This window comes from Camelus bactrianus, chromosome 9, assembly GCF_048773025.1.
Source record: "Camelus bactrianus isolate YW-2024 breed Bactrian camel chromosome 9, ASM4877302v1, whole genome shotgun sequence".
Taxonomy (NCBI): domain Eukaryota; kingdom Metazoa; phylum Chordata; class Mammalia; order Artiodactyla; family Camelidae; genus Camelus; species Camelus bactrianus.
This window is the reverse complement of record NC_133547.1, coordinates 70,212,118-70,237,798: the sequence shown is the minus strand read 5'-3', so window position 1 is coordinate 70,237,798 and position 25,681 is coordinate 70,212,118. Positions and strand designations below refer to the sequence as shown.

Sequence of the window (25,681 nt, the reverse complement as noted above, 5' to 3'; positions counted from 1 at the left end):
GGAAGACTGTGACATTCACATAGTGGGGTAAGAGCAGTGGCCCCTGGAGAGCCTCTGAGAGGACAAAACCTGTATTATTTAGGTTAAACTCTTATTTTAAGCCTTAGAAGACTCAAATGACCTTGTAAGGACTGAAATACAGCTACTTGAGTTTAAACTCCTAGAGCTTTGGACAATTATAAATGTATTCACTCTCTTAAGGGATAACCCACTGAGATTCAGTGTTCTTGTTACTTTTATGTAGTCTTAATTATGTAGGTGGTTATGTCAGACCTGAAATAGTAATTGATCTGAAAACCAACTCAGGACCTGGGCTGCTTGTGGGAATGTGGGAGCCTGGCAGCTAGCAGGGCAGAGGTGCATCTTCTGTACTGGGCTTAAGCCTGAGGGCCCAGATGGGAGGCCTCTTCCCCCTCCGCGGCCCACTTGCTTTTGGGTCAGAGTGCCCTGAAGAACCAGCCAGTGTCCCAGCCCTGCAGCATTGTCACATGCAGCCTCTCGGTTACACGCAGAACATCTCTGACATGTGGACCATGGTGAAACAAATGACAGACGTGTTGTTGGCGCCAGCGACTGACGCCCTGAAGAGTCGCAACAGCGTGGAAGTGCGCATGGAGTTTGTCAGGCAGGCCTTGGGATACCTGGAGCAGAGGTAAGGCGGCAGCAGCACGGTGGGGCTGGCTTGAAAGTCCCCTGAAGTCAGCCGTTTGTCGTGTTTCAAGTAATCCTCAAGCTAAGTGCTCTGGAGCTGGTATAATTTAAACAAGGTTGAGCAAGTCTGAGAGGTGTAACCCTATTTTCAGAAATACTTCTCTACCAGAACCATTCCTGCAACGATATAAAATCATGGTGAGTGGGAACACTGAGCGCTGTTAGGCTCTTTTTTTCTCTTTCTCTGCTCTCTGCCCCTCAGTACACAGACATGATTATTAGGCCAGCAGGCCTTAGGTCAGGATCCTGATCCCTAGCATGGTTCAGCTGTTACTCCTTAGGCTCTTTGTTTTCTCTCAGCTTTCTAATTTTCACACCCAGCATTACCACCTTCAAACCTTAGGCCCCTTGATCCTTTATTTTCCTTCTGACTATACTTGGTTAATTCCTGTGAGTCCAGATCCTTCCCAGCTGCTCATGCCTCTGATTTGTGCCTGGGTTTCTTTGCCACCTCCTCACTAATTGGAGTTGGTCACTGAGGGGTTTGTGGCTGTTCCCTTGTGCCCTAACCGTTGTCTCCCTCGTTGGTAGGGCCTCTGCCCTTCATCCCTCCCTGTGGACATTTCTTCTAGCTCTGAATTGGCCAGCGGGGGTTGTCATGAGTGTGCAACAGGCTCTCTTTTATTTCAGAGACAGGGTGCTGGGCCTCTCTCTGCTGCCTTGAAAAGAGAAAGCCGAACTGAATGCATTTGCTCAGTTGCAGCTCTTTGCCACTGAGCCTGTGCAACTGCCATTATCTGTTTAGCGTGGTCACCCTTTGTCAACAAAATAATACTTCATTAGGAAGTCAAGGTAATTCAGACTTGGTGCAGCAGAGAACAGGTTTTTGTACCTAATACTGGATTAATTATATAGTAGCTATATAAGATGAACACCATCAGACATATTAAACTTGCTAGCTCCATTCCCTTGTTAAGAAAAATCTGGAAATCCAAGTGGTTTTTTCTTCCTTCTGGCATAGGCACAAAGAGTTCATAAAGTATTTCATCAGACTTCCACTAAATTTTTGTAATGTAAGTTTGGGTGTATTGATCTTCAGCCATAAAAAACCTAATGTATATAATAGCGTTTATTTGCTGCAAGTCAGCAAAATATGAGTTAAAATTTCTTACAATGTGTAAAAAACCATTAGGTTTTTTAAATGGGTGGAAGTCATGACTGCTTTTTCTTTAATAAACCTCATCCTTTACATTGGTGCTTGACTTCACCAGTAGTTCCAGGCTGCACTTTTTGGTTTTATATCTGTAAGCCTTCCTGCTTCTTTTATTATTTTCGTTTAGTTTTTTAGAATTATCTTGTTCCCTTAATTCCTTTAAGCAGCAGTTGGAGCTATTTGGGGGTTTCCTGTGCACAACTGTTATAACCTTATTTTCTTTTTCCACTCTAGTGGCATCACTCTCTGATGGCATCCTTTTTAAGGATTTTTTTGTCACCTTTTGATAAAGGGAATATTTCAGATAATTGTATTCACTTGTAAAATATTTTTGTTGTTGCTAATCCACCAGCAGTATAACATGTAATATTTCAAGTGGTGTAATGCACTAGGTAGCAAAGTAGACCCAGTCCCAAGTGATTTTTTGAGTATAAAGCTGAAAATGTTGAGAAAAGATAGGGTTGGTCTGTCTTTCCTGCTGCATTCCAAATTTGAAGCAGGATATGCATTTCTTAGCCCCCAAGGAATTTAGGTCCCAAGGAACTGAGGCCCTTGCCAGCATGAGTTGTCTTCATTCAGGTTGAAAGAGACCATAGTGGGCTTCTGTTTGTTGTCTCTTCTCTAATCTCTTTTCCAGTCTCTGCTTTTAAATACTTTCAGTGATGGGGAACTCAGTATATTTGCTAAATTGAATTTTGTTTATATATCATTATAAAAATATTACATGCTTATTATAGACATTTTGGAAGATGACAAAAAGAAGACCTGAAAAAGGGAGTGGGTCCCCTTTACTACATACAGAGGCTCCTGGTACCTTGTTATATTTCCTTTTCCCTCCTCCTTTTTTTTGACATATGTATATTTTGTTTGATTTTATTTTTTTGCACAGTTATGATCCAAAGGTATACAATATATGGTTTTATATAGTTCGCTTAAAAATTTTTTTTGTCAGATCATTTTTTGTAACTTTATCAAATTGCATTGAGTCTGCTTTCTGTAATTGACATTCAGGTGTATTTCTCTCTGTCTCTCACTTTCTCTCTCTGTCACTATACTTAATCTGGTGTTGAACATCTTTGTGCATATGGAGCACCTGACTTTTTGAGGCAGTGTGTTTTGTTTTGGACAAGAAATAGAAAGTTCTTTATTGCATTAACCCCATGTTTGAATATCTATAACTCAGACCTTTTTTTTTTAATTCTTTTAATTGAGTTATATTTATTTTACAATGTTGTGTCAATTTCCAGTGTAGAGCAGTTTTTCAGTTATACATGAACATACATATATATTCATTGTCACATTTTTTTCTCTGTGAACTACCACAAGGTCTTGCACACACTTCCCTGTGCTACACAGTATAATCTTGTTTATCTATTTTACATACGCCTGTCAGTATCTACCAATATCAAACTCCCATTCTATCCCTTCCCACCCCCCACAAACTCAGACCATTTAATCTTAGTATGGAAACAATTTTAAAACACTATAGAGGATTTTAAGAAGCATACTAGCCAATAGATGAAGAGGGAATGATATAAAACCCTCTTCACAACCACCACTGTGATAATAGGTTCAGCAAGAACCATCAGTGGAAACTATTGGGTGAAAGATTATTGGTGAACAGAATATTTACATGATCTCCAAGTACTACCCCATAGAGTACCTATTAATTACACAAAGGAAAGGAGATGCTTTTACAGTGGTTAAATCTGGTGGACAGATTTGGTGGGCATAATGGTATTACCTGCCTCATTGTGGGACTCAGTGACAGTAGCAGCGTCAGCTGTGTGCAATTCTTGGCAAAAAAGTTGAACCTGGATCAGCTCATGAGGAAGCTGTGGTACATTATACAGGTAGCTGGCCTGGATTCTTTTGAAAAGGTCAATGTCATGAATAAAGGTGGTAGAATTACCTAGATTAGGGAAATGAGAGTGGCATGACAGTTAAGTTTCATGCATTCCCTTGATTGGATCCCAGATTTTTTAAAAAATCTATAAAGGACATTAAGAAATTTGAATGTGTGTTATATTTTGGATAGTAACAGTATTTTAATGTTAAATTTCTTGGTGTCATAATGGTATTGAGGTTAGGTAGAATAATGTCCTAATTCTTAGGAGCGATATGGTGAAGTATTTACAGATGAAGTAGTCCCTAGTTTCTATATCTCTATAACATGCAAATTGTTCAGGAAAAAAGTATGTGTACATGCATGTGTGTAAATATATGTGTGTGTGTGTATCTGTATGTGTAGAGAGAGAACAAACATGCATACAGATACTGACAATTTGTGAGTCTAAGTGAAGAGCATATGAGCATTCAGTGGACTATTCTTTTAATTTTTTGTTGGTTTGAAAGTTTTCAAAATAGTAAGTTAAAAAAGATCCCACTAGAGCATTACACTGTGAGCAGAAACAATTATTATTCTGCACATTAGCCCTTAATGCATATGAAGTCCACAATTATGTTGCTCCAGGGATTCTTTTGAGTATCTGCAGTGATGAGAAATCTTCACAATAATCCACTGCCCACTGAATAAATAATCTAGTTTGCTTCATTAAGCATGCACTGTTTCCTCTTCTGTGTTAGATTGAGGTCTGGGCCCTGCCCTGTGGAGTTCATACTCTTAATATTGTGAATTATGGACATAGATACATGGGATATGTGTTTTCAACCTCGCTCTTTTTTGCCTTTAAATTTTTTTCAGTTATAAGAATTATACCCTTGTGACTGTCTTTGGAAACTTGCATCAGGCCCAGTTGGGCGGGGTGCCTGGGACCTACCAGCTGGTACGAAGTTTCCTGAACATTAAACTTCCGGCTCCCTTGCCTGGACTTCAGGTATTGGCATCCTTCTGTGTGATCAGTTACAACCTCAGAGCAGTGTCTCTCAGATAGGCGTTTTCAGTTTAAATGAGGTTATGTGTGGAAACTGCTATATAGAGAACAGAGGGTACAAGAGAGAAGCTGGGAGATCTTGGGAGGTAGTGATGCAGGAGTCTGGGTGCTGATGGTGTTTGCTCAGCTAGGGGTGGAGGAGGTTGCAGGGGGGGTGATGTCATTGGGTTCTGGACATGCTTTGAAAGTAGACCCAGGATCAGAGTGGAGTAACTTAGCTGTGGGTGTGAGCGGAAGAGTTGGGGATGACTTCTGAGATTGTTGGCTTAAACAGCTGAAAGAACAGTTAGATATCGTTCCTAGAAATGTGCCTTTCTTCTTAAGTCATAGTCCAGTTACAGTCAGATACTTGCTGTGTGCAAAGTGCTAAACCAGAGCTTTGTACCAAAGGCGGTGGGATACATAGGAGGCTGGCTTCATACAGGACGGGAGGCTCACACTCGCGCTTGAAGAATAGGGGCTCAGCAGCCAGGGGTCTTGGGGAAAGGGTATTCCAGGAGGAGGGAGCAGCATGAACAAATGCATGGAGGCAAGAAGGAGTATCGGACATGTCGGGTGTGTAGTAGGGCTGTCGGCTTGGGGCCAGCTGGTGAAGGCCTTAGTTCTAGTCTAAGCACTTGGGATGTAAACAGCTCAAAGGGGTTTGAGTGGGGAAGTGACACGATCAGATCTGAGTTTTAGAAAGAGTCCTGCTGAGGAAAGGGTGGAGGGGGCCAAGAAAGGGAGTCTGAGGTCCACATCTCTGGAGGTGTTAGGGTGAAGCAGGAGTGACCACAGGGCTGCTCACAGGTGATGACAGAGCCAGTTTTAGTGGGGAGAAGCTCCAGTGCTGGGAGACTGGGAACAGAGCTACCTTCTTAGATTCCCGGTACCTAGCACGGTGTCTGAAACAAAGATACTCAGTAAGTGAATGAACAACTAACGGGTGAATGAAAGTGCCAACATCCATTTGGCTAATCACTGATGGTTAATACTTTATAAACTCAAGTGTGATGATAGTCTCTTAGTGGTCATTGACCGTCTTTAGCCCTTCCTTTCTGGGGGTTGCAAGAGTACAAGTCTGTAAATTATCACAGAAGAACATGTCACCTGATTACTGCAGGGTACTGGGGTTCCATGAAGAACCCACCGGCTAGCTTTGAATCAGGTGGGGCACAGTACTGCAGAGAAAGGCTCTAAAGCCAGACTGCCACTTACCAGCTTACCTTGAGCAAATTACTTGACATCCCCATGCCTCAGTTTCCTGGTTTGTAAAACAGGAAGGAGGAGGCCATTCATGGTCCCTACCTAATGGAGTTGTTGTGAGATTAAGTAACTTAATACAAAAAGAGGGCTTAGCTAAGGGCCAGCACTGATCCGAAAGCTATCAGTTAGTTTTTGTTTGCCCGTTTATCTGAATACCTTTCCTCTTTTAGGATGGAGAGGTGGAAGGCCATCCTGTATGGGCATTAATTTATTACTGCATGCGCTGTGGAGACCTGCTTGCCGCTTCACAGGTGGTTAACCGAGCCCAGCACCAGCTGGGAGAGTTTAAAACCTGGTTCCAGGAGTACATGAACAGCAAGGACAGAAGGTATAGTGATGAGATGGTGCACCAGGAGAAGCCACGTGGAGTCAGCAGGGTGGCATCTGCTGGCATTCCTCTCTTCCCTGTGCCTGGCTCCAAATAAGTTTCTATTTGGGGAAAAATGAAGTTTAGAAAGTGAATAGAGCTCAGGAGAATAGCGGTTGAAAACACTGAAAGAGCCCCATTCTAACACCAACGTCTAGACATGCAAAGTCCAAGACCCATTAAGGATGCTTTAAAAAATGAAACTCTGCTGTATTGCACATGTTCACCCTTAGTTCCTTTCTGGTTAGCCCAAATGAAAATATATTGTCATGTACTTCATAGCTCAAAGACCAGAATTAGAAGTTAGTAATCTTGAGATTAATTAATTCACTAAATTTTTTAAATTAGTTCTCTTTTTAACTGCTAAGCATTAGTTTTTCTCTGGATTTTGTTAATGTAATTGGACCTAAGTTCATGTTTGAACCCAGTTTAAATATATGTACATGTATGTTGAAGAAATAATGGTGGTTACCCCAGTTATACTTGTGGAAAATGAGGGTTACTTTTTTAGGCAGTGTCAGTAATGCCACGTCCAGAGATTGTCTGAGACCATAAGCCCCTGTCTTGCTCATATTGGAGAATGTAAAGTAGGAATAATGTCTTAGGTTTCCCCCAGAAGGAAATACTGGGGCATGGATTTCAGAGCAGGGAGTTTATTTGGGAGATGATCTCACATGGTTTAGGGAGTTGAGAGGCCATAGAAGGGCCAAGACAGTTAAGGGACTGACTCACTCTTGTCCATTGCTGCTTGAGGGCTGTGGGGGAGTATGGCAGAGGATTAATTCCCCAGTTTCTTACATGCACCTGAAGGCTGCTACTGGAGGAAGCCAGCAAACAGAGACAGAGGTGCTGGTAGCTGCACGTGTGATACCTGGGGACATGGGTGGGGACAGTGTCTGTTAGCCTCGGTGAAGGAACGCTTCATATCTCTGTTATGTGGTTGGGATCTGGGTACTTTTAGATGCCTCTGAGGATCTTTAGCATGTGTGTCTGTCTGTCTGTTCCCTTATGTCTTTAGATTGTCCCCAGCAACGGAGAACAAGCTCCGACTGCATTATCGCAGGGCCCTCAGGAACAACACAGACCCCTACAAACGGGCTGTGTACTGTATCATTGGCAGATGCGATGTCACCGACAACCAAAGCGAGGTGGCCGACAAAACCGAGGACTACCTGTGGCTAAAGGCAGGCGCTGCTTCCCTTGCCCAGTAGGCGTTCGCCCCTTCCCTTTGCTTGCATTCTGCACATAAATTTTACTGCTTAATGTATGATGCCAGTAAGGTGCTGGACTAGTGGATTTCCTGGCTTGTTTTTTGTTGTGTAATATCCCCAACCAGTAGCACCGCCGTGGGCGTGGCCTTGAGTACAGCTGCTGAATGGCTGTGACTCTGTGTGCACCTTAGGAAGGAGTTTGTACCAATGCCCGTGTTTCTCTTGGGGGTTTAGTTGAACCAGGTGTGTTTCGATGATGACGGCACCAGCTCCCCACAAGACAGACTGACGCTGTCTCAGTTCCAGAAACAGCTGTTGGAAGACTACGGTAAGATACCCCAAACATAACTACCTCCTCTCTCTTGTCCACCTAAGGTCAGTGCTTGGTTTTTTTTTGAGAATATCCTTCATCTTTGAACTCTGTGTCTCCTTCAAAACCTTTGGATCTTCAAAACACAACACAACAACGATTTCAAATATGAATAGAGGCCATGTGGCCATAAGCAGTGTACGTGACTTACATGATCATTTACAGTACACTGTTTACTCTAGTTCTTTGAACTGCTCTGGTAAACATTTGCTCAGGCAGAGACATAAGAGGACTTAGCTATTCCTTCCTTGTAAATCTCACAGTGACTGTATCTGAGCATAGACAAGGAAGAAATAGCTTGTCTTTTTTCTCTTCTCTCATTGTTTAAAAATTCTGGGAAGAAAAGAAGATTCCATCTAGCGGTCAGCAGTTGTTGAATACAGATATCTGGGAATCTGAGTGAACTAAAGCTTTGAAATCTTCATTCCTCTCCTCATTGAGTGACTCTTATCAAGATAAAGAAGATAAACACCCTCTTTCGTATTCTATGTTAAGGTCCTGAACTCTGTCTCTCTCTCACCTAATGCAAGCAGTTTGGGTTTTACAACAGGGCCTCTACTTGCCAGTTGTGTTGTGAGGTATAGAGAAGGTCGTGGGCCCAGGGCACGGTTGGGGTGGGAGTCTGCTGTGTCCGGAGCCCTGCCACCCATTCAGGCTGTGGCTCATGCTTTCTTCCCGCCCCACAAGCCCTTTAAGCACATGAGGCTTCCGCCTGGGATCGGGGCTGCCAGTAGGCTGGCTCCTCCTGAGTCAGCTTTATCTCTTCCCTCCCCAGGCGAGTCCCACTTCACGGTGAACCAGCAGCCCTTCCTCTACTTCCAAGTACTGTTCCTGACGGCGCAGTTCGAAGCTGCCATTGCCTTTCTCTTCCGTATGGAGCGGCTGCGCTGCCATGCCGTCCACGTGGCGCTGGTGCTCTTTGAGCTGAAGCTGCTTTTAAAATCCTCAGGACAGAGCGCTCAGCTCCGTGAGTATTTTTTGGCAGTGGCATATCAATAACACATCCCCCATCAGGTGGCAGTGGACACATAGCTGCTGCCAATAAGAATTTGGGCAAATGGTTCCGATCATTTTAGAGTGTTTAGCCTGTGTTTCTGGAGGCCTGGACGGGAGGAGGAGGTAGTGGTGCTTGACTTGCCCAAATTAGTCTGTACCCAGGTGGAACTGGTACATTGAGTATCTTAATTACACCATTTGGTTACCACAGTGATTAGAGAGACAAGGGTTAAATAGGGCTTGTCTATAAAGAGTCCTGGAAGGAAGTGAGGTGTGAGAGAATTAAAAAAATGCATCTAAAGGACATTTTATTTTATTTTTTTAAGGACATTTTAGGTAGGAAGAAGGTAGAAGGGTGTTCTCCTGTGGGTTAAGAGGTGTGAGGCTGATTAATGAGCATGTGAAAGCTAGCAGGTTGGCGTGCATGTATCTCAGAGCAGAATACCAAACTTCCTGCAGGTCCTGGGTCTGATGTTTAGTTACTGTTAAAAAGAGAGATGGAGGGGAGGGTATAGCTCAATAGTAGAGCTCATGCTTAGCATGCACGAGGTCCTGGTCAATCCCCAGTACCTCCATTAAAAAAAGAAAAGAAACAAAAAAAGAGAGAAAGAGAAACAAAACTGTTGTAGACAGTTGGGCTTCTGGGATGATTAGTGTTTGGGTCCTTGCCTTTTGTCCTCCATTAGTATTAGTCCCTGGGTTTAATATATAAAATGCTGTATAGTTTCTGGCCAGTCAGTCAGGTTGCCTGGAGGGTGGTGCAGGAGAAGCAGTCCCTAAAATCCTGAGTCTGGTTCCCATTTAGGGCTCTAATTAGAGACATTGGAAACCCCAACCAGCCATCTTCTGTGCATACCTGCATGGGGTGGGAGTCAGAGAAGGGGAGGGAGAGAAGAGAAGTGTGCATGAATGGCTGCGACTTCCTTAGTAGCACAGCAAACTCATCCCAGAGCACATGCCATAATGGTCACTTCTCTCCATCTCTTCACTCAAAGACCAGCACACTAGTAATTTACTACAGAATGCCGTTTTCTCCACTTTGTACTTGGGATGGAATTGAGGACAGGATGGTGAAGGGGACTGGCCAGAGCTCACATTGGCAGACGTTGGGCTGCAGGAGTAGGTGCTGCTGGGTCTTTGGATTCAGTTCCCAGAGTTCTTGGTCACGTGGGTCAGGCGGGTGGTGTGGTTGTGACCAGCTCTCTCACCCTCGGTGCAGTCAGCCATGAGCCTGGCGACCCTCCCTGCACGCGGCGGCTGAACTTTGTGCGGCTACTCATGCTCTACACCCGGAAGTTTGAGTCCACGGACCCAAGGGAGGCCCTCCAGTACTTTTACTTCCTCAGGTTAGACTGGCCACTTTTGACCATTGACTTCAGCTGGTTTTGATTTCTGCCATTCTGAGAATGGTGATTAGAAACCTTGAGACCACACAGGAAACCATGTTGTTTTTGTCCCCATCCAGGGACGAAAAAGATAGTCAAGGAGAAAACATGTTTCTGCGTTGTGTGAGCGAGCTGGTGATAGAAAGTCGAGAGGTATGTCTGTTTCCTTTTCTCTGCCACCTGTGATTTCTAGTATACGTGTTCTCATGCTAATGTGATACTGGATGGTCAGCTCAGTATGAGTATGGTGAATGTGGGCGGGGCGAGGGGGGTGGTTAGAGGTTTTTTTGGTTGCTGACAGTGAAAATATTAATTCAGTCTCACTGTTCTCTAGTTTGTGCAAGACTTCTCCCATCTCCCCAAGTCCTTTCTTTTGTCTCCAAAGAATTGTGTATTATTATGTCTATATTCTTGTTCAGTAAATTGCATAAACTTTTTTTGTCTCTGCAGTTCGATATGATTCTTGGGAAACTAGAGAATGATGGAAGTAGAAAGGTGGGTTAAATGCACCCCTAAATATTTGTTAGTTTGGAGTAGGGAATTTATAATTGTTTAAAGAATACAGTTAGATTTTAGGACTCAAGGTACTAAAGATGCAAATCTGAATGAAGTTGCCTAGTTTTAAAAACAAAGAATGAAAATTACAGGCCCCAAATGGTGACCTTGATTTTATGCACATTTATAGTTCTCCTTAAAATATGTAAATTTATGATTAGATAGCTTTTTAAATTATGTTCAGAATACTCATCTGTTCACGCCTGCCATTTTTTGAGCTGAGAAGGCTGCATTTCTGACATTCTTGGTTCAGAAAATATGCATGAAAGGAATTGATTACTGCACCTACTCTCCCCAGATGGGAAAGTTAGAAATGCACTTGACCTCTCTCAAAAGGTAGTTTCTGAGGGCTCAGAACTCTACACTGACCCCAGAGATACAGCTGCTTCTGTGTGTCTGAGCGATTCTGAGACCTGTCATGCCCACTGGGCAATGTAGCAGAAGGCACAGAGGCCCTGGCATCAGACCAGCCCTGACCCCACATGGGCACTCTCCTTGTGGCCTCGGGGAAGTCACCTGCCTCTCTCAGCGGCTCATTTTCTTCACTTGTAAAAATGGGTGGCTTAGAGCCAGGATCTTGAGATGAGCTTATGCTGCTCACTCACCATCCAGCTTAGAAGGAAGACCAGTGGCAGTGCTGGTGACAGTGGCCATTCTTATTGAGCAGTGACGGCTGCCAGGCCTTGTGCTGAACGCTTGGTGTGTATTTTCTCCCGTAATCACCACAATAACCCAACACAATGGGAAACATTACCTGTTTTCCAAGGAAGTGGAGACAAGAGAGGTTAATTATTTTCCTCAAGATCATGCAGCTTGTAAGAAAGGGAGCTGGAATTTGAACCCAGTCCTTCTTGACCCCTGAGTCCATGCCCTTCACTGATCTCCTGTGCTGCCAGAGTGACTGAGCAGGTCACCCCAACTTGGTCCATCACTGATGGAGAATCACAATGGCTAGTCAGATGTGCAGTCCTCCCTCTCCGTGGTTCCCAAAGCCTCTCTTATACCCTCCTGACCATTTGGTTGCCATTGAGTGACAGAGTTTTTTTTTTATCCTGACACCACTTGACATATATTTTTCAGGACTGGGTTTCTTTTGCCATGTGTTTTAGAGAGCAAATCCAAAATCTTTCAGATATTTTCTCTGAGCCTTCTAATTTTTTTCCTCCCTAGTGCTTACTCCTCAGCAAAGTTAAAATCATTGATGATTTCATCTACTCTCGGTCATTTTGGAAAATTAAAAAGCACAGAGTCTTATTGCTGACTCCTCTGTGCAGCACGTTAAGTCAGCCTCTTCACGTGTGGCTTTTTCGGTCCCTTTCATATGTTTAATAGGCACTTGTATCTTCAAGAAAGCCAGAGTCCAGCTGATGAAATATATGCATTGCCCAGGGCAAGCATTTTCAGTTAAAGTAGTTTTCTGATCCCAGTTGCTTCTCTGTATTTAAAATAACCGCTCTGTGCACCTATTTCTCTCTTCCTTCCCCTCCATAATTTGTCTTGTCAGCCTGGAGTCATAGATAAGTTTTCTAGTGACACAAAGCCTATTATCAACAAAGTTGCCTCCGTGGCAGAAAATAAAGGACTGTTTGAAGAAGCAGCCAAGCTTTATGACCTTGCCAAGGTAAAATGTGCCCTTTCTTTCTTCTGCACCTAATAGATCTGTCAGCTTTTTGGCGTTAAATGCACAAACATTTCGAGGATGCCATTGTTGTACCCTTCTTCCTGCTGAGGCATTTTCTCCCAGTGCTTAGATAGTTAATGGTCCGGTCAGGGCGAAATTCCCATTTTACAGAATTATTTCTACCCATAAGGTATTTCTAGCCAAACCAGGGAAACATATTGAAAGGCTGTCCTGTGGGCATTGAGCTGTAGTCTCACTTGGCAGCAGAATCAGTGTCCATCATGTTTGGAAGGTGAAGCTGCTGGTGAAAATGCCTGGTGCACAGCCTCTGGGCAGCCGCAGACAGGCTGCTGTGATGGGTGTGTGTTAAGAGTTAAAACAACAGCCAAGGTGTTTTGAGAAAACTGGAGTAAGTAGTTCTATGTAGGAACGTACACATGATTGTGTAGACTGAAAAAGATTATTCTCTTCTTTCATCAACTGAGAAAAGTGGACAAAAAGAGGATTATAATTCATTTTTTTAATTTAAAATTGTTTGATTGAGGTCTAATTAAAAAGTAGAAAAATGTACAAATATTTGGTGTACAGCTTGGTGGGTTTCCCATAGGTGTATTTCTGTGTCACCACCACTGAGATCAAGATACAGAACATTTCCATCCATCACTTCCCAAAAAGTTTCCTCTTTTGTTTTGGTTATTTGGTCTTTTCCTCCTGTTGATTATTTTTAATTGATTCCTTCCTTAATTAAAAAAATCGAACAGAATGCAGACAAGGTGCTGGAGCTGATGAACAAACTGCTCAGCCCTGTCGTCCCCCAGATCAGCGCACCACAGTCCAACAAGGAGAGGCTGAAGAACATGGCGCTCTCCATTGCGGAACGGTAAGGCCGGAGCCAGCTGCCAGGGGCCCTGGGGGTCCCAGCACCAGCCAGGCTGCCAGTGCCCACCCAGATGCATCTTCAGCTTTACTGTAACATCAGACAGTTCTCCAGAGTGGCTCTACTGACTCTCAGTCCCACCAGCACTTAGAGTTTGAGAGTTCCTGTTCACCCATCATAACCAAAACTTGGTATTGTCAGACTTAAACATGTTTTGCCAAAAAGAATGGTATGAAAGGGTATCTCAACATTTAAATCCTGCACATAAGGTTTCATTCTAGGTATTATATTCATCTATATGCCATTACCAGCCATTACAAAGGCATTTTAGAGCAAAGCTAGTGATGGATGGATGGATGGGGGAATTCTTCTAGTGTTTCGGAATCTACTTCTTCCCTGTGAGTTAGTGGAGTTATCATAACTTAACCAGTGTAACTCCCAGGCTGGGCAACATTCATTACTTTTTGTGCCTCTAGATACTTCTAATAAAGTGACCCCGAGAAAATGGGGTTGGAGATGCTTTCCTAGGGTAGCACAGAACATTCTTCGGCAAAGGAGGTATCTCTACATGACAAACCATCCCTGGTGATGGCTCCTGGGGTTTGGCTCATCAGGAACTTTCACCCTTCTAGAGATTTGGATGCTGAGTTGGAGCTGAGGCTAGAGAACCATGCTTCGTACAAAATATTTATAGGTAGACTCCTATTAAATCCATCATCAAGTGCTTGGCTATTTCAAAAGAAACACTATTTTCTACTCCTTAGTTCACCTCAGCTAGAGAGTTTAAGGGATTTTGACATCTTAAAATGCTATCCTAAAGTTACAGATTACACATAAACTCACAAGGTACCCCTGCCTCCCTTCCCCCTTTTTTGTCTTTCAGGTATAGGGCTCAGGGAATCAGTGCAAATAAATTTGTGGACTCCACGTTCTATCTTCTGTTGGACTTGATCACATTCTTTGACGAGTATCACAGTGGGCATATTGACAGAGCCTTTGATGTAAGTTTCAGGAGGGGTGTTTGAAGTGTGGGTTAATATATGCCCTTGAAAAATCAAAACACCTCATGGGATTCATTTGAAACAAAGTAAATGTCACCAATATGCCTGTTAAGTGAAGCAGGACAAGTATGATCCTGGGAATTTAAAAGGGACTTCTGGGTTGCTTTTTTTTTTTTTCCCTTTTTCTTTTTTCTATTCTTTTCTTCTTTAGTCTGAAAACAGAGAGATCTCTCAAAGTAATTTGAAGTCTCCAAAATTGTAAAATTGCCTCAGAAAATGAGGATAAGGATTAAGTCATCATCAGCAAGTTAGAATCAAACCTCAAAGCCTTTGTGTGAGGGAAGTAGCATTTCCTATGAAGAAACCCTTTGTTAGATGCTGACTATGTGTTTCAGGAGATGAAATGATTGACAGTTGTATCATATGGGGCTGGTGCATTTTGTTTTAAACAGATAATTGATCGCTTGAAGCTGGTACCCCTGAATCAGGAAAGTGTGGAAGAAAGAGTGGCTGCCTTCAGAAATTTCAGTGACGAGGTGAATCCTTTTCTTCCTGAATTATAAAATTCTTTTTTCCCCACTTCCACTGAAAGCTTTTGTTTTAATATAGCCGAAACTTTAAGAGTCCTAATATAGTCACCATCCAGACTGAGTTTTCTAAGATGAATCCAGTATCAAGTGTCCCGGGCTGGTTTTTCTGTGAGTACACATATGCTTATCAGATTATTATCTGAATTCTTGACTCAGAAAAAACACTTGCTTTAGTGATCAGATATGTTCTGGCTGATCCTGTGCAATCTGATTTAATTCTTTGTTATCCCCTTGTTCTAGAGGGTGTGTCAGTGCTTAACTCTGATCTTCTCTAAGTAGTTCCATTGAGCACATGAAATATGCATCATGATTCACTTCCTTCCCTTCTCTGGACTGTTTTGTCTCAAGAAGCAGGTGCATTGACCATGGACTCTGTTATTAGCTGGAGATCCCCAGAGCCACTATCTCTCTGCAGAGTTTTTAGCATGTTGTCACTGTCTAGGCCAAGGGTGCTCACCTAGGCTGCACACTGAAATTGCTAGGAGACCTTTAAAAAAAAATCTTCATGCCCAGGCCAGAAATTCTAATTTCCCTGATCTGGGCTGCAGCCTAGACCTCCCTGGTTATTCCCATGTGTGACTGGATAAGACTCTTCTCTAGAACCACTGACAGTCAAGACCAGCTGCCTGGTTCCCAGATGTCCCTAACAGTGTCTCAATTTAAAACTGCTACTCAGTAAGCACATTCCTAAAAGGAATTTATGAAAACATGTTTCTGATGTAGAGGAAGAAGGAAGGCCAGCTTCTGCGCACATGGTGGGGCAGTTGCCTCCTGTGGTACTGAATGCAGTTCAGAAGGTCTTGCCCCTTGCCAGCCTTCTCTCCACACCTGCTGCCATGCTACCCCTAGCCACTCCTCCTCCTGTTGTTTCTGCCTTCCCCTAGTTATATCATTCACTGTGTCATGGACTGAAGGGGTGTACCAGGGCCTGTCCTTGTAGACACTCCCAAGGACTTTACTGGGGCTGTGCAGGTCCAGTGGAGACAGTCTGCTCGGTCTGAGACAGAGGGGTATAGTGGGTACCAGAGAACTAGAATGTGCATCCCTACCTGCTGACACTCAAATGCAGACTCTCTTGGATGATCACTCTGCTGGCCAGACGTAGTCAGCATGCTTTTGGCTCGCTGCCCCTGCCTAGAAGGACTGGCATAAAGAAGGGAGCAGAATGGTGACCCACCTGACCTTCTAAGCAGCATTGCCTGGGCTTTGCTCTCATGCTTGACATTTCAGTGCTGTCAGTTCCTTTTTGGTGGCTGTGTAGGGCTCCACCTGGCAACTGTGGGCATCTGGCATAACCAGGCCTGCCTGGAGTACTGCTCCCCGCCTCCCCTTGCCTATTGTTTTCCCCAGGGCTTGGCTCTTTCTCCTTACTTCATGTGTTTCTCTCTGTACAGATCAGGCACAACCTCTCAGAAGTGCTTCTCGCCACCATGAACATCTTGTTCACACAGTTTAAGAGGCTCAAGGGGACGAGTCCATCCTCAGCATCCAGGCCCCAGCGAGTCATCGAGGACCGTGACTCTGTAAGATCCCAGCGTTGGCCAGAACCATCGCTGAGAACCACCTTTCTGGTTTGCCATCCACTGCACCTCCTGAGACCCCTACTCATGACCCTATACTGCTCGTTTCTTTCCTACCTGGCATCTGGGTACGGCTTGTGTCGGGGGCTCCCAGAAGAAATTGACCATTAATGGCATTGCTGCTCTTCTCAAACCAAAAAAAAAAGATGTGCCAAGTTAGCGAGTAAGCAAATATCACCATTTAAAAACAGAAAGCGAATTTGTAGTGATTCCATAAGAATTTCCTGCTCATTTTAAAATATAAGGTTATTTTATGAGTCTCAGTTCAGCACTTTGATGAAAATCATACTACTTGTGATCAACAATTTGATGCCACTCCTTGTTTCTACTCTCATCTGAGTGTTGCAGTGACTCCAGAGAGGTACCTAAGGCAGTTGTTGTTATCCCCATTTCACAGCTGCAGGAACTGAGACCTGGGGCAGGAGGCATCTTGCTTTTGTGGGCCCCTTAGGTGGTAGGTGAAGGAACCATGTCTGGAAGCCGGGTCTGTCTGACTCCCAGGCCAGCGCCCTTTCCACCGCCTGTGGGGCCTCTGGCATTGCCTGGGTCACGCACGGTCCAGGTAGGTAGAATCCTGGGGCTCACACAGTGTATGGTGTACAGTTGCCTCGACAAAAGGGGAAAGATATTTGACAGGATTAAACCATTAAAACTGGTGATGTTTAAAATTACCTTTCCCTTAAGGTTTCCACTTAATGCTTGATGAGACTCTCAGTACGGTGTATAACAGCCACACTTGATTTTGGCAATCAAGAAACTAGAGCCTTGAAAATCTGTCTTCTGCCTCCAAGGATGTCCGTGGGCTCTCTCTGCTCTGACCCCAGCAGGCACTGTCGTTGACAGAACTCCTGCCTCGTGAGTGATGGTGGAAGTTTTCACCCTTAGCAGCATATGTAGCAGTCCTCAGGAGTGGGCCACTGATGGGGTAGGCCCACCCATGTGTGCACCAGAGGCGGCTGCTGGTCTGCTGTCTGCCCTTAGACAGGCCAGAGCCTAAACAGGAGACATGCCAGCGGCGGGCTCACTGTGCCTGGGCCTTGGCAGCCTGTTTTTATGATGAAAGAAGCCCAGGGCAATGCTGTTGTGAGTGAGTACTGAAATGGTGGGAGTTTCTGGTACTCTGTATGCTGCTTATAGGTCAGAGCAGGCCTCGATCACAGACAGCGGAGCCCATAAGCCTGGCAGACTGATTTTCCACATCTAAAGGGAACTGTTTGAAGAGCAGCTGACCTCACATTCTGTGTGTTTTACTCTGTCTTTTTTAGGCACTTAGTTTTTACATATGATGGATAAGGCCATTCTCCTGTCTTCCTCTTGCCCATCAACTCTCCTTTGTAATGAGAGGTAGGGGTGAGACTTAGTGGAAAAGAAGTGGCTCCACGCTTTGAGGTGCAGTGCTGCCCAGTGAGGGGATGGCTCCCTTGGCCTGAACACCCCTGGAGCCCATTTAAAGTAGCTTCAAGTTAGGCTTGGGAGCCTGTGCATGTTTATGCACTTCTAAAGAAAATCTAATAGGGACTCTCATCATAAAGTACATTTCTTTTGGTGTGGACATTAATTAGGACCTATATTTGCCAATTTATTTCACCTGTCAGGTAAAAGGCACTTGCCTTTCAGTTTTCTTCTTGAATGGTCCTTAAGAAGCCTAGTAAGTGACCCTTGAATTTTCCTTAAAAGTGTTGTTACCAGTCCAAAAGATGTGTGTAAACCCTCCCTTTCTAATCCAGATATGGTTTCCTTTGTTGCTGGTATAAGCATCCAGCATACCTCAATATGGGGCAACCTGAAGCTGTCCTCCTATGTCTGTTTACTCCTTATTCAATAATTTATCATTTGGAAATTGGAGTGAAGGTTCTTTTTTCTCTTATTGGAAACATCTGAGTTAAAATCTTTTTCCCTCCTGGAACAACCCAGGAATCCCATAAATATTGTTGCCTGAGAAAAGAGGGCCAAGCACTTTTGTCAAGAAGGAATAAATGGAAGGAGGTAAAGGAGGGGAAGGGGAAAACACAGGAGAGGAAAAGAGCTGGAATGGGGCTGCACTCAGGCACAGCCATTGCCTCTGGTCATGCAGGAGCTTCATGGGGGTCCCAGAAACTCATCCCCATGGAAACAGATGGACAGAAACCAGCCAGGAGAGGCTTGGAGAAGTAGAGCAGGCCGCCTGAAGCATAGGGCTGTGTCAGCAACTGGTCAGAGGTGTCAGGAGAGGCAGCTTGCCTGGGAGACCCATCTACCTTTTGCTAAGTAGAAAGACTTTGGAACTGGGGCCCCGGTGGCCGAGCTTTGCTAACTGCACCATACTGGAGGAACGTGACAGTGGAGGGTGCAGCTGTCGTCCACCTACCAGGAATCTGCCGCTGATACCAAGGGGTAGAAATGGAAGGACTTGGTGATGGTTCCCAGGACAGTGCCCTGACTCAAAAGTTAACTGGGTTTCTTCTCTTCTTCCACTTTCTCTCAGCAACTCCGCAGTCAAGCCCGGGCCCTGATTACCTTTGCTGGGATGATACCATACCGGACATCTGGGGACACTAACGCGAGGCTGGTGCAGATGGAGGTCCTCATGAACTAAGTGTGATGCTCTGAGGGGCTGTCAGTACCTCAGGCGTGTGGGTCCGCCAGGGGGGAGGGGGTGTGGTGGGTAGTTTCTGGTTTTGTTTCTGTTGTGTTTGTTTTGTTTTATTTTTTGTATTATGTATTTTTGTCAACACCAATAAATTTCTTTGATTTGTATTTCTTTTCACATTCTTTTATTTTCATTGTTTTTTTTTTCCTTTGAAATTTTGTTCTAATTATTTGTGTGGGAGGAAATGTCTTTCTGCTTGGGCCAGAAAATGATAGGCTTATATAGGCGTCTGTGATTTGGTTAAAGTTGGCCTTAAGAGATTAAAAATTCACCCAAAATGAGCAAGGAAATGAAGCCTTTGGGAGTTGCTTTTATTTAGGTATAATATTCCTTGTAGCAGGGTCACGGTTTGCTTTTCACGTGTTTATTTGAATATGAAAGCCAGCCTTGGCCTTGAGTGAGTTAAGACTTGCCTGTGAAATACCAAGCCCTCCGTGTCCTCCTCCCTCTTCTCTTGGGTGTTCCTTGGGTCCCGGGGGTCCAAGACCATCCTCCAAATGATCTGCTCTGATCCCAGGATTAATTGGTTTGCTGTTCTGTTGAAATCCCACTAGAGATGAAAACATAGGCCTAGAAAATGATAGCCTTAAAAAACGAACATCCAGCTGGAGCTCGAGGAAGGGCAGACCTTCCTGCTTCTCTCTCTGTAGCTGCCCCACTGAGAGGTAACTGCCTGGGCTTGTGCACTCCCCTCTTCAGGAGGACATCTAAGCTCCTCTTTTCCCTTCTCTGGTGGTTGACTCTTCTGCTTGGTCAGCCCTCCCTCCCCTTCCCCACTCATGAAGCCAGTTGACCAGGCCAGCTCATGGGCCTCATTCCAAGTGTCTGACATATGGAGTCCAGACGCCAGTGGGCATCTGCACCATGGGTGTGTAGCCCCTGCAGAGGCTGTCCCCAGTCATTGGCCCTGTTTCTCCCGCCACCAGTCCTGAAGCCTTGGACTAAACTGGAGAGAAAATGAGGACATGCTTGTTCCTGAATGGGCCAAGTGGGGTTCTGAGAAGTTGGGCGTGATAAGCCTCTGCTGGTTTTATGGGCTGCTCCTGAGGCAAGCCCTCCCAGGAGGATGTCAAGATCCCCAGAGACTCCAAAAATGCTTTCTGCTCCTAGGGAGAAAACGCTGTCTCATTGCAGGGCTTGGTTACCCTCACAATCCTCTTGTGGTAAAAATACTAATTGTTGCCTTTCCTCATGGTAGAGAGCTGATCTGTAGATAATGGCACCATCTGTTGGATTCCGTTGTGTCCCTCAAGGATGGAGCCTGCGGGGCTGTGGGGGCTGCTTCCGTCTGCCTCCTCTAGGCCCATCTATTTACTTTCAATTGCACGTTCCTAAAAGTGGAAGACAAGCCCTGCAGGGGACTTGATTTAGCAAGGTTTGCCTGTTTATTTGTACTGATTTATATTTTAAACAATCAAACGATTTGCTTCAACAGTGCTTTAAAAAGAGGACTCTGGACTTTCCACAAAGTGTTCTGTTTTTTTTAATACTAAATCTTGTAGATAGAAGTATAATGGTGCCATAAAGGAGAGAAGGCTCAAGTTGTTTAAATACGTATTCACTCCCTGGCTTACCTTTTGTTCATCATCTCACTGTGGGAATGAATTGTGAATTTGCCTTTCCTTGAGCCCTGCAATTCTGCCTGCTTCAAAGAGGAGAGCTGCACGTGAGCCCTGCATAGCAAGGTGAGGGCCTCCACCCTTTGACAGAGGGAGGGTGAAGCCACCAGACCTTGAGCTGCCCTGATGGGGGCACTGTTTGGAGCTGAGAGGATCACAGTCCCTGTGAGGACTTGCCCAGAGAGAGATATTTATAGGTGAAATAAGATAGCTCAGTTCATACCAGAAGGGCCAGGCTCATGGAGCAAACCCCAGTGCTTGTTCTGTCGGCTGGTTGTGTGGTAGAGCAAGGCCCACTGGGTGCAGAGATGCAGAAGAGATTTGAGGCTGGGTTTGCAGGGCTGCAAATCAGCAGGTTCCTGTGTACCCATGGTTACAGCTTGTGCCCAGAAATCACGGTCCTGTGACTGGTTATTAGGTTAAGAGACTTCCTCAGCTCTACTAGTCAGGGAACTAGATCCTTTCCCTTGACACTGGTCCATGATTTCACCATTTACCCAGAGAAACTGAGAGAAAGTGGCACTGGGAGTCTTTCGTCTTCCCAGGATGAGATTCCAATCTTTGTAACAAAATTAAGGGCACTTAGAGACTGACAGGGTCAGTGCCTGCCTCAGAGTGGCTTGTAATAAACTCACTGAGACACTCAAAGGGAAATACTGACTTGATCTGGGTCTTTTTAGGGGCCTTGAGATTTGATTGCAAGGATTCTTTTCCTTTGATTTTTTTTTCCCCCTTTCTTTTAAACAACTCTGGCCTCCTGGCTTGTCAGGGGAAACTGTATTGGAATGAGTAAGCTCTCAGAGTGAATCCTTTGGTTTTTCTCACTCCTGAGCTGGAAATGCCCGTGCACACTGGGGCCAGAGTGTAGGTCCTGCCCCTGCCCTCCAAGAACTTCCAGTCTAATTAGAGACTTAATGGCAGTAGAGCAGCCCCTGTTACCCTTTTGATGAATCATTTAAATTCTAGGGTTTAGGTTACTTTAAGCACAGTACACAGACTCCCACAGTATCTCGGACTTGCTGATAGAAAAAAAAAAATTGCAGGCTATTCACTCATTGGATTCTCACCCTTGCCTACTCTACTTAAGTGAACTCTTTTGGCCAAAGCTTTAATATTCAATTTAGCAATGAAGTGCAGATTTGCCAACATTCTACTGCTTTACACCAATCACCACGATCCTTGTTTCTTCATTAGGCATCAGAACCTTTGTCTAGCTCATTGGGTAGTTCATATCATGGCCACGTTCCCATCGTGACACTCAGGAAGCAAGCGTGCTGAATGCTGAATAAAACCACAGGCTGGTGCATTGTCCCAGGCCCACCTAAGTGCTGGCAGGCCCCACCCTAACTGGACTCTCAGTTTGTCTCAGTCAGTCATGGAGATTGATTGAGCCCTGTGTCCAGCAAATTGAGAGAAAATGTTACAAAATTCCTAATGGAAATGTGCATTTTTGGGTATCTTTCAAGATGCTCATTTTATATCAGGGAAAAAAGGCTTTTTTGCACCTGCACTTCAGAAATAACAGAAGTCAGCAACTTGTTAAACAACTTGTGTAGCTCTCTGGAGGAAATGAGGCTGTTCTGAGATCCTGGATATCCCCCATTCTTCCTTCTAAGTTGAATTCAGAAATCACCTCCCTCCTACCCATCTTCTGACAATTTCTTAGTATGCTAGTATCTCTCACAGGGCAGGGACAGGAGGGAAATAAATCTGTCTTCTTGCTACTTGTTTCTAACTGAAAAGGTTGGTAGAAAAAAGCTTAAAACCATTAACTAAAATGCTTTGAAAATTAATTTCAAACGATCTGTGCTTCTCCTTGCCCTGTTACAACTATTGTGACTGGCTGTAGTCCAAGGCCTAGTTCAACAGGCCCCATGTATTCATGTGTCAGCCTAAGTTCGTTCAGCAGTTACAGTCCTCCTGCACCTGCTGGGCTGTGCTAGATGGCTGGGGATAGCCACGGTAATCAAGTCCCCATCCCAGGGTTGTTCTTAAGTCTAAGAAAGTGGGCTCTTTCTTTCCTTTCTCTGCCAGGATCACAACGGTGGAAATACTGGTGGTTCTAAGTTGCTAACCCAGGAAAGGAGAAAAATCTTTTGTCCTAATTGGACTTTTGAAATAGCTTTTGTGTGCTCTCTCCTGGTTATCTAGCCTATGATGGTTCGCTCAGCAAATGTTTGAGCAAATTCTTTGCTTTGGCCTCCTGTGCCAGCCCCTTCCTCACATCCTCAGTACCAGCTCCACATGCTTGGATTCAGACTTGGGGGCCTTTAGCAGACATTCCATCTGAAAGAAGGTGGAGAGGAGTGTCTCCTGGGGTCATAAAACGGGGCTGATCCTTCAAAGAAGGAAACTTGCAGAGCTGCACAGTCTACAGGGAAAAGATGAGAAGAAGGGGGTGGGTATTTGATTTACTGTTAACAATAGTAAGAGCCAGATCTTAAAAAAAAAAAAAAAGTAGGGGTTGGGGGAGGCTGGCAGAAACTCAGCATTGCATTGGCATACTCTAGCCTCCCTGTTGCCTTTGCCCTTGGGGCCCTTGAGAATCTGTTTCTTAGGATGGGGGTTATCAAAGAGTTTGCCTCAGACAGTGGCTTCTGTTTGAGAAGTGAGGGAGCCAGTGATCCTAGAGGGAACGTCTGGCAGAGAAACAGACATACTGTAGCCTCTGGGGTGGCCCCAGCCGAGCTGGCCTAGGCAGGCTCGCAGGTGGTATCCTGGGCTACATGGTCTGCATGTAGCTGAGGCCCCTTCATCCGAACCAGATTTAGCAGATAAAAATACGGAACACCTGGTTAAATTTGAATTTCAGATAAACAACAAACAAATTCCTAGTATTATGTCCCAGTTTTATCTGGCTGCCCTATTCAGGCTTGTCTCTGCTGGCATCTGCTGTGTAGAGGCTTCCAGGCTTGGCACAGGCTGCTAGGAGCTCTCCAGCTAAATTGGATCACCCTGATTTGTTGCACTGTTTGTGCTTCTGTGGGCATTGGAAATGACAGTGAGATATGAAGTCACTTGAGAGAAGGCAGTAACGGGAATTCAGTTTTGAAGAGCCAGGCAGGCTGACTGAGTTGGATGACTGTGGGCCCCCATTGACCTTAGCTGCTAGTGTCTACTGGGTATTTTTCCATCAGGAATTTCTAATGTGTATTTTATAGAGAGGAAGGAGGCAAAGTGCTTTTCTCATTTGATTAGTAACTTTGATTAGAAATGCAGGGTAGAGAATTCTTTGCTTTATTTGGTTGACAGATTATTTTCCTTTTGTCTTTGCTTTGCTGACATTGTTGCTCTGTGTGGTGTTTGTGGGGTGAAGGGACAGGGTGGGAGTCGGTGTATGTGTTCTGCATGTTCTTTACTGTACAGTAACCTCTGCATTTACTCTGTTTAGGATGGTTACTTCACCACCACCCCTGTCTATGGCCAGTAAATTTCTGGAATGTTCTCCCAAAGTGCCATGTGCCCCCCTTGTTCAGTCCTTCAGCGGAGCAGAAACCTCTCTCAGGTCTCCTTTCCTGGTAATGTCCTTAGCTGAGGCACAGCGTGGGGCTATCAGGAGGCAGTGGAAGTGCCTCTTCCCAGCCTTGGGGGGTGACTGAGCCAGGCCCCTTCTCCACTCCCTGCAAGGAAGGCTAAGGCGTGCCGGGTCCCTGGGTCTGCAAAGTCCCCACAGGTTTCTGTAAGTACAGGACTCCCATCCCAGCTCCTAAGTCTTGCTCTACCCACACCAGCCTCAGAATTCAGTCCCCTGGCCAGGGGTCTGAGGAAGGTCAGTCTGGCTGGAGGTGTGGTGGGACAATCAATCCAGAACATTTTGGTGATAATCCAGCATGTGGCATGAATTCTGGTTGCTGGTTGCTGTTTAAAGTCTGTGACCCTTGATTTGGGACTTTCAGTGGAAAGCATTTTAAATAGGGGTCGAGAGCCAGTAATTGGCCTTGGGGAAGGGGGCACAGGACTGGGGGAGGGGGAGTAATGTTTTGGTCTGGTGGTGGGAGAGATGTGGGTCTGGTCACAGGATGGATGTCTCCTGCTCTCTTAGACAGTATCTGTCTATGTTTCTGACCAGGAGGGGTGTTCTCAGGGTCTGGGGCATGGGATTCTGCCTGGGGATATGCAAATGGCAGAGGAGGGAGGGGTGTTCATTCCTCTCCGCCTGAGGGACCTAGCCCTAATGAGAATCCGTCAAGTGACTGGCTCCAGCTGCCTGGTGGCCTGAGTGTTCTTGAAGGGACTACATGGAAGAGCTTCAGCCCCTTCCCTTTGTGTGGTGGCCCTCAGCTTGTTCTGCCCTTGGCCAATGGGAGGCCACTTCCTGATGAATCACCTGGGAATCTGGGCCTCATACAAATGCCCCATACCCCATGCAGGGCCTCTGGGACTCTGCAGCACCTCCCAGAGCAGGGGCTGGTGAGGGGAAGCCATTGAGGGGCAGGGAGCAGGTGGAGAGATGCCCTCTGCAGTGAAGTGTAGCCTACCTAGTTTATCCAGGTCTCAGAGCTGGAGGGTTTTCAGTGGAATCCTCAGTTAAAACCTTTAAAGTGCCACCCAGGGAAGACAACAAGGTTAGGGCCATTGGTCACCCCAAATAAGGAGTGAGGAGTACTTTAGCTGCTCCCTTAGGAACAGCCAGGTTTCCAATAGAAGCTCTGGGAGGCAAACAGCCACAGAGAAGCATTAGGACTGATGGTGGGCAGGAAGGCCCAGAGCCTGGGAGGGTGGCCTGCTGGTGGTGCTGTTGCTGGGAAAAAAGACACTTTCCTCTGGGAGGTGGGCTGGAAAGTCTTCCTGAGCTGCGGCAAATGCCTCTCTCCCAAATAGTGCCAGCCCGGAAGCATCACCCTAACTATCCGGCTGACACTCCCGCACTCAGAACG

General features: G+C 45.2%; 1 protein-coding gene across 1 annotated transcript in view; it reads left to right on the top strand.

Moving 5' to 3' along the window:
- The window catches only part of NUP93 (nucleoporin 93), a 99,249-nt gene extending 79,957 nt beyond the window's left edge, over positions 1-19,292 (top strand). Inside the window, exons 8-22 of the mRNA XM_010967316.3 lie at positions 513-652; positions 4,569-4,701; positions 6,174-6,331; positions 7,389-7,554; positions 7,816-7,909; positions 8,727-8,918; positions 10,167-10,293; positions 10,413-10,485; positions 10,783-10,827; positions 12,392-12,508; positions 13,270-13,388; positions 14,269-14,386; positions 14,839-14,922; positions 16,371-16,499; positions 19,021-19,292. Coding sequence (XP_010965618.2) covers positions 513-652; positions 4,569-4,701; positions 6,174-6,331; positions 7,389-7,554; positions 7,816-7,909; positions 8,727-8,918; positions 10,167-10,293; positions 10,413-10,485; positions 10,783-10,827; positions 12,392-12,508; positions 13,270-13,388; positions 14,269-14,386; positions 14,839-14,922; positions 16,371-16,499; positions 19,021-19,131 — 1,806 coding nt within the window. The 3' untranslated portion in view covers positions 19,132-19,292. The remainder of the gene's footprint in view (positions 1-512; positions 653-4,568; positions 4,702-6,173; positions 6,332-7,388; positions 7,555-7,815; positions 7,910-8,726; positions 8,919-10,166; positions 10,294-10,412; positions 10,486-10,782; positions 10,828-12,391; positions 12,509-13,269; positions 13,389-14,268; positions 14,387-14,838; positions 14,923-16,370; positions 16,500-19,020) is intronic.
- The last annotated feature ends 6,389 nt before the right edge of the window (positions 19,293-25,681 follow it).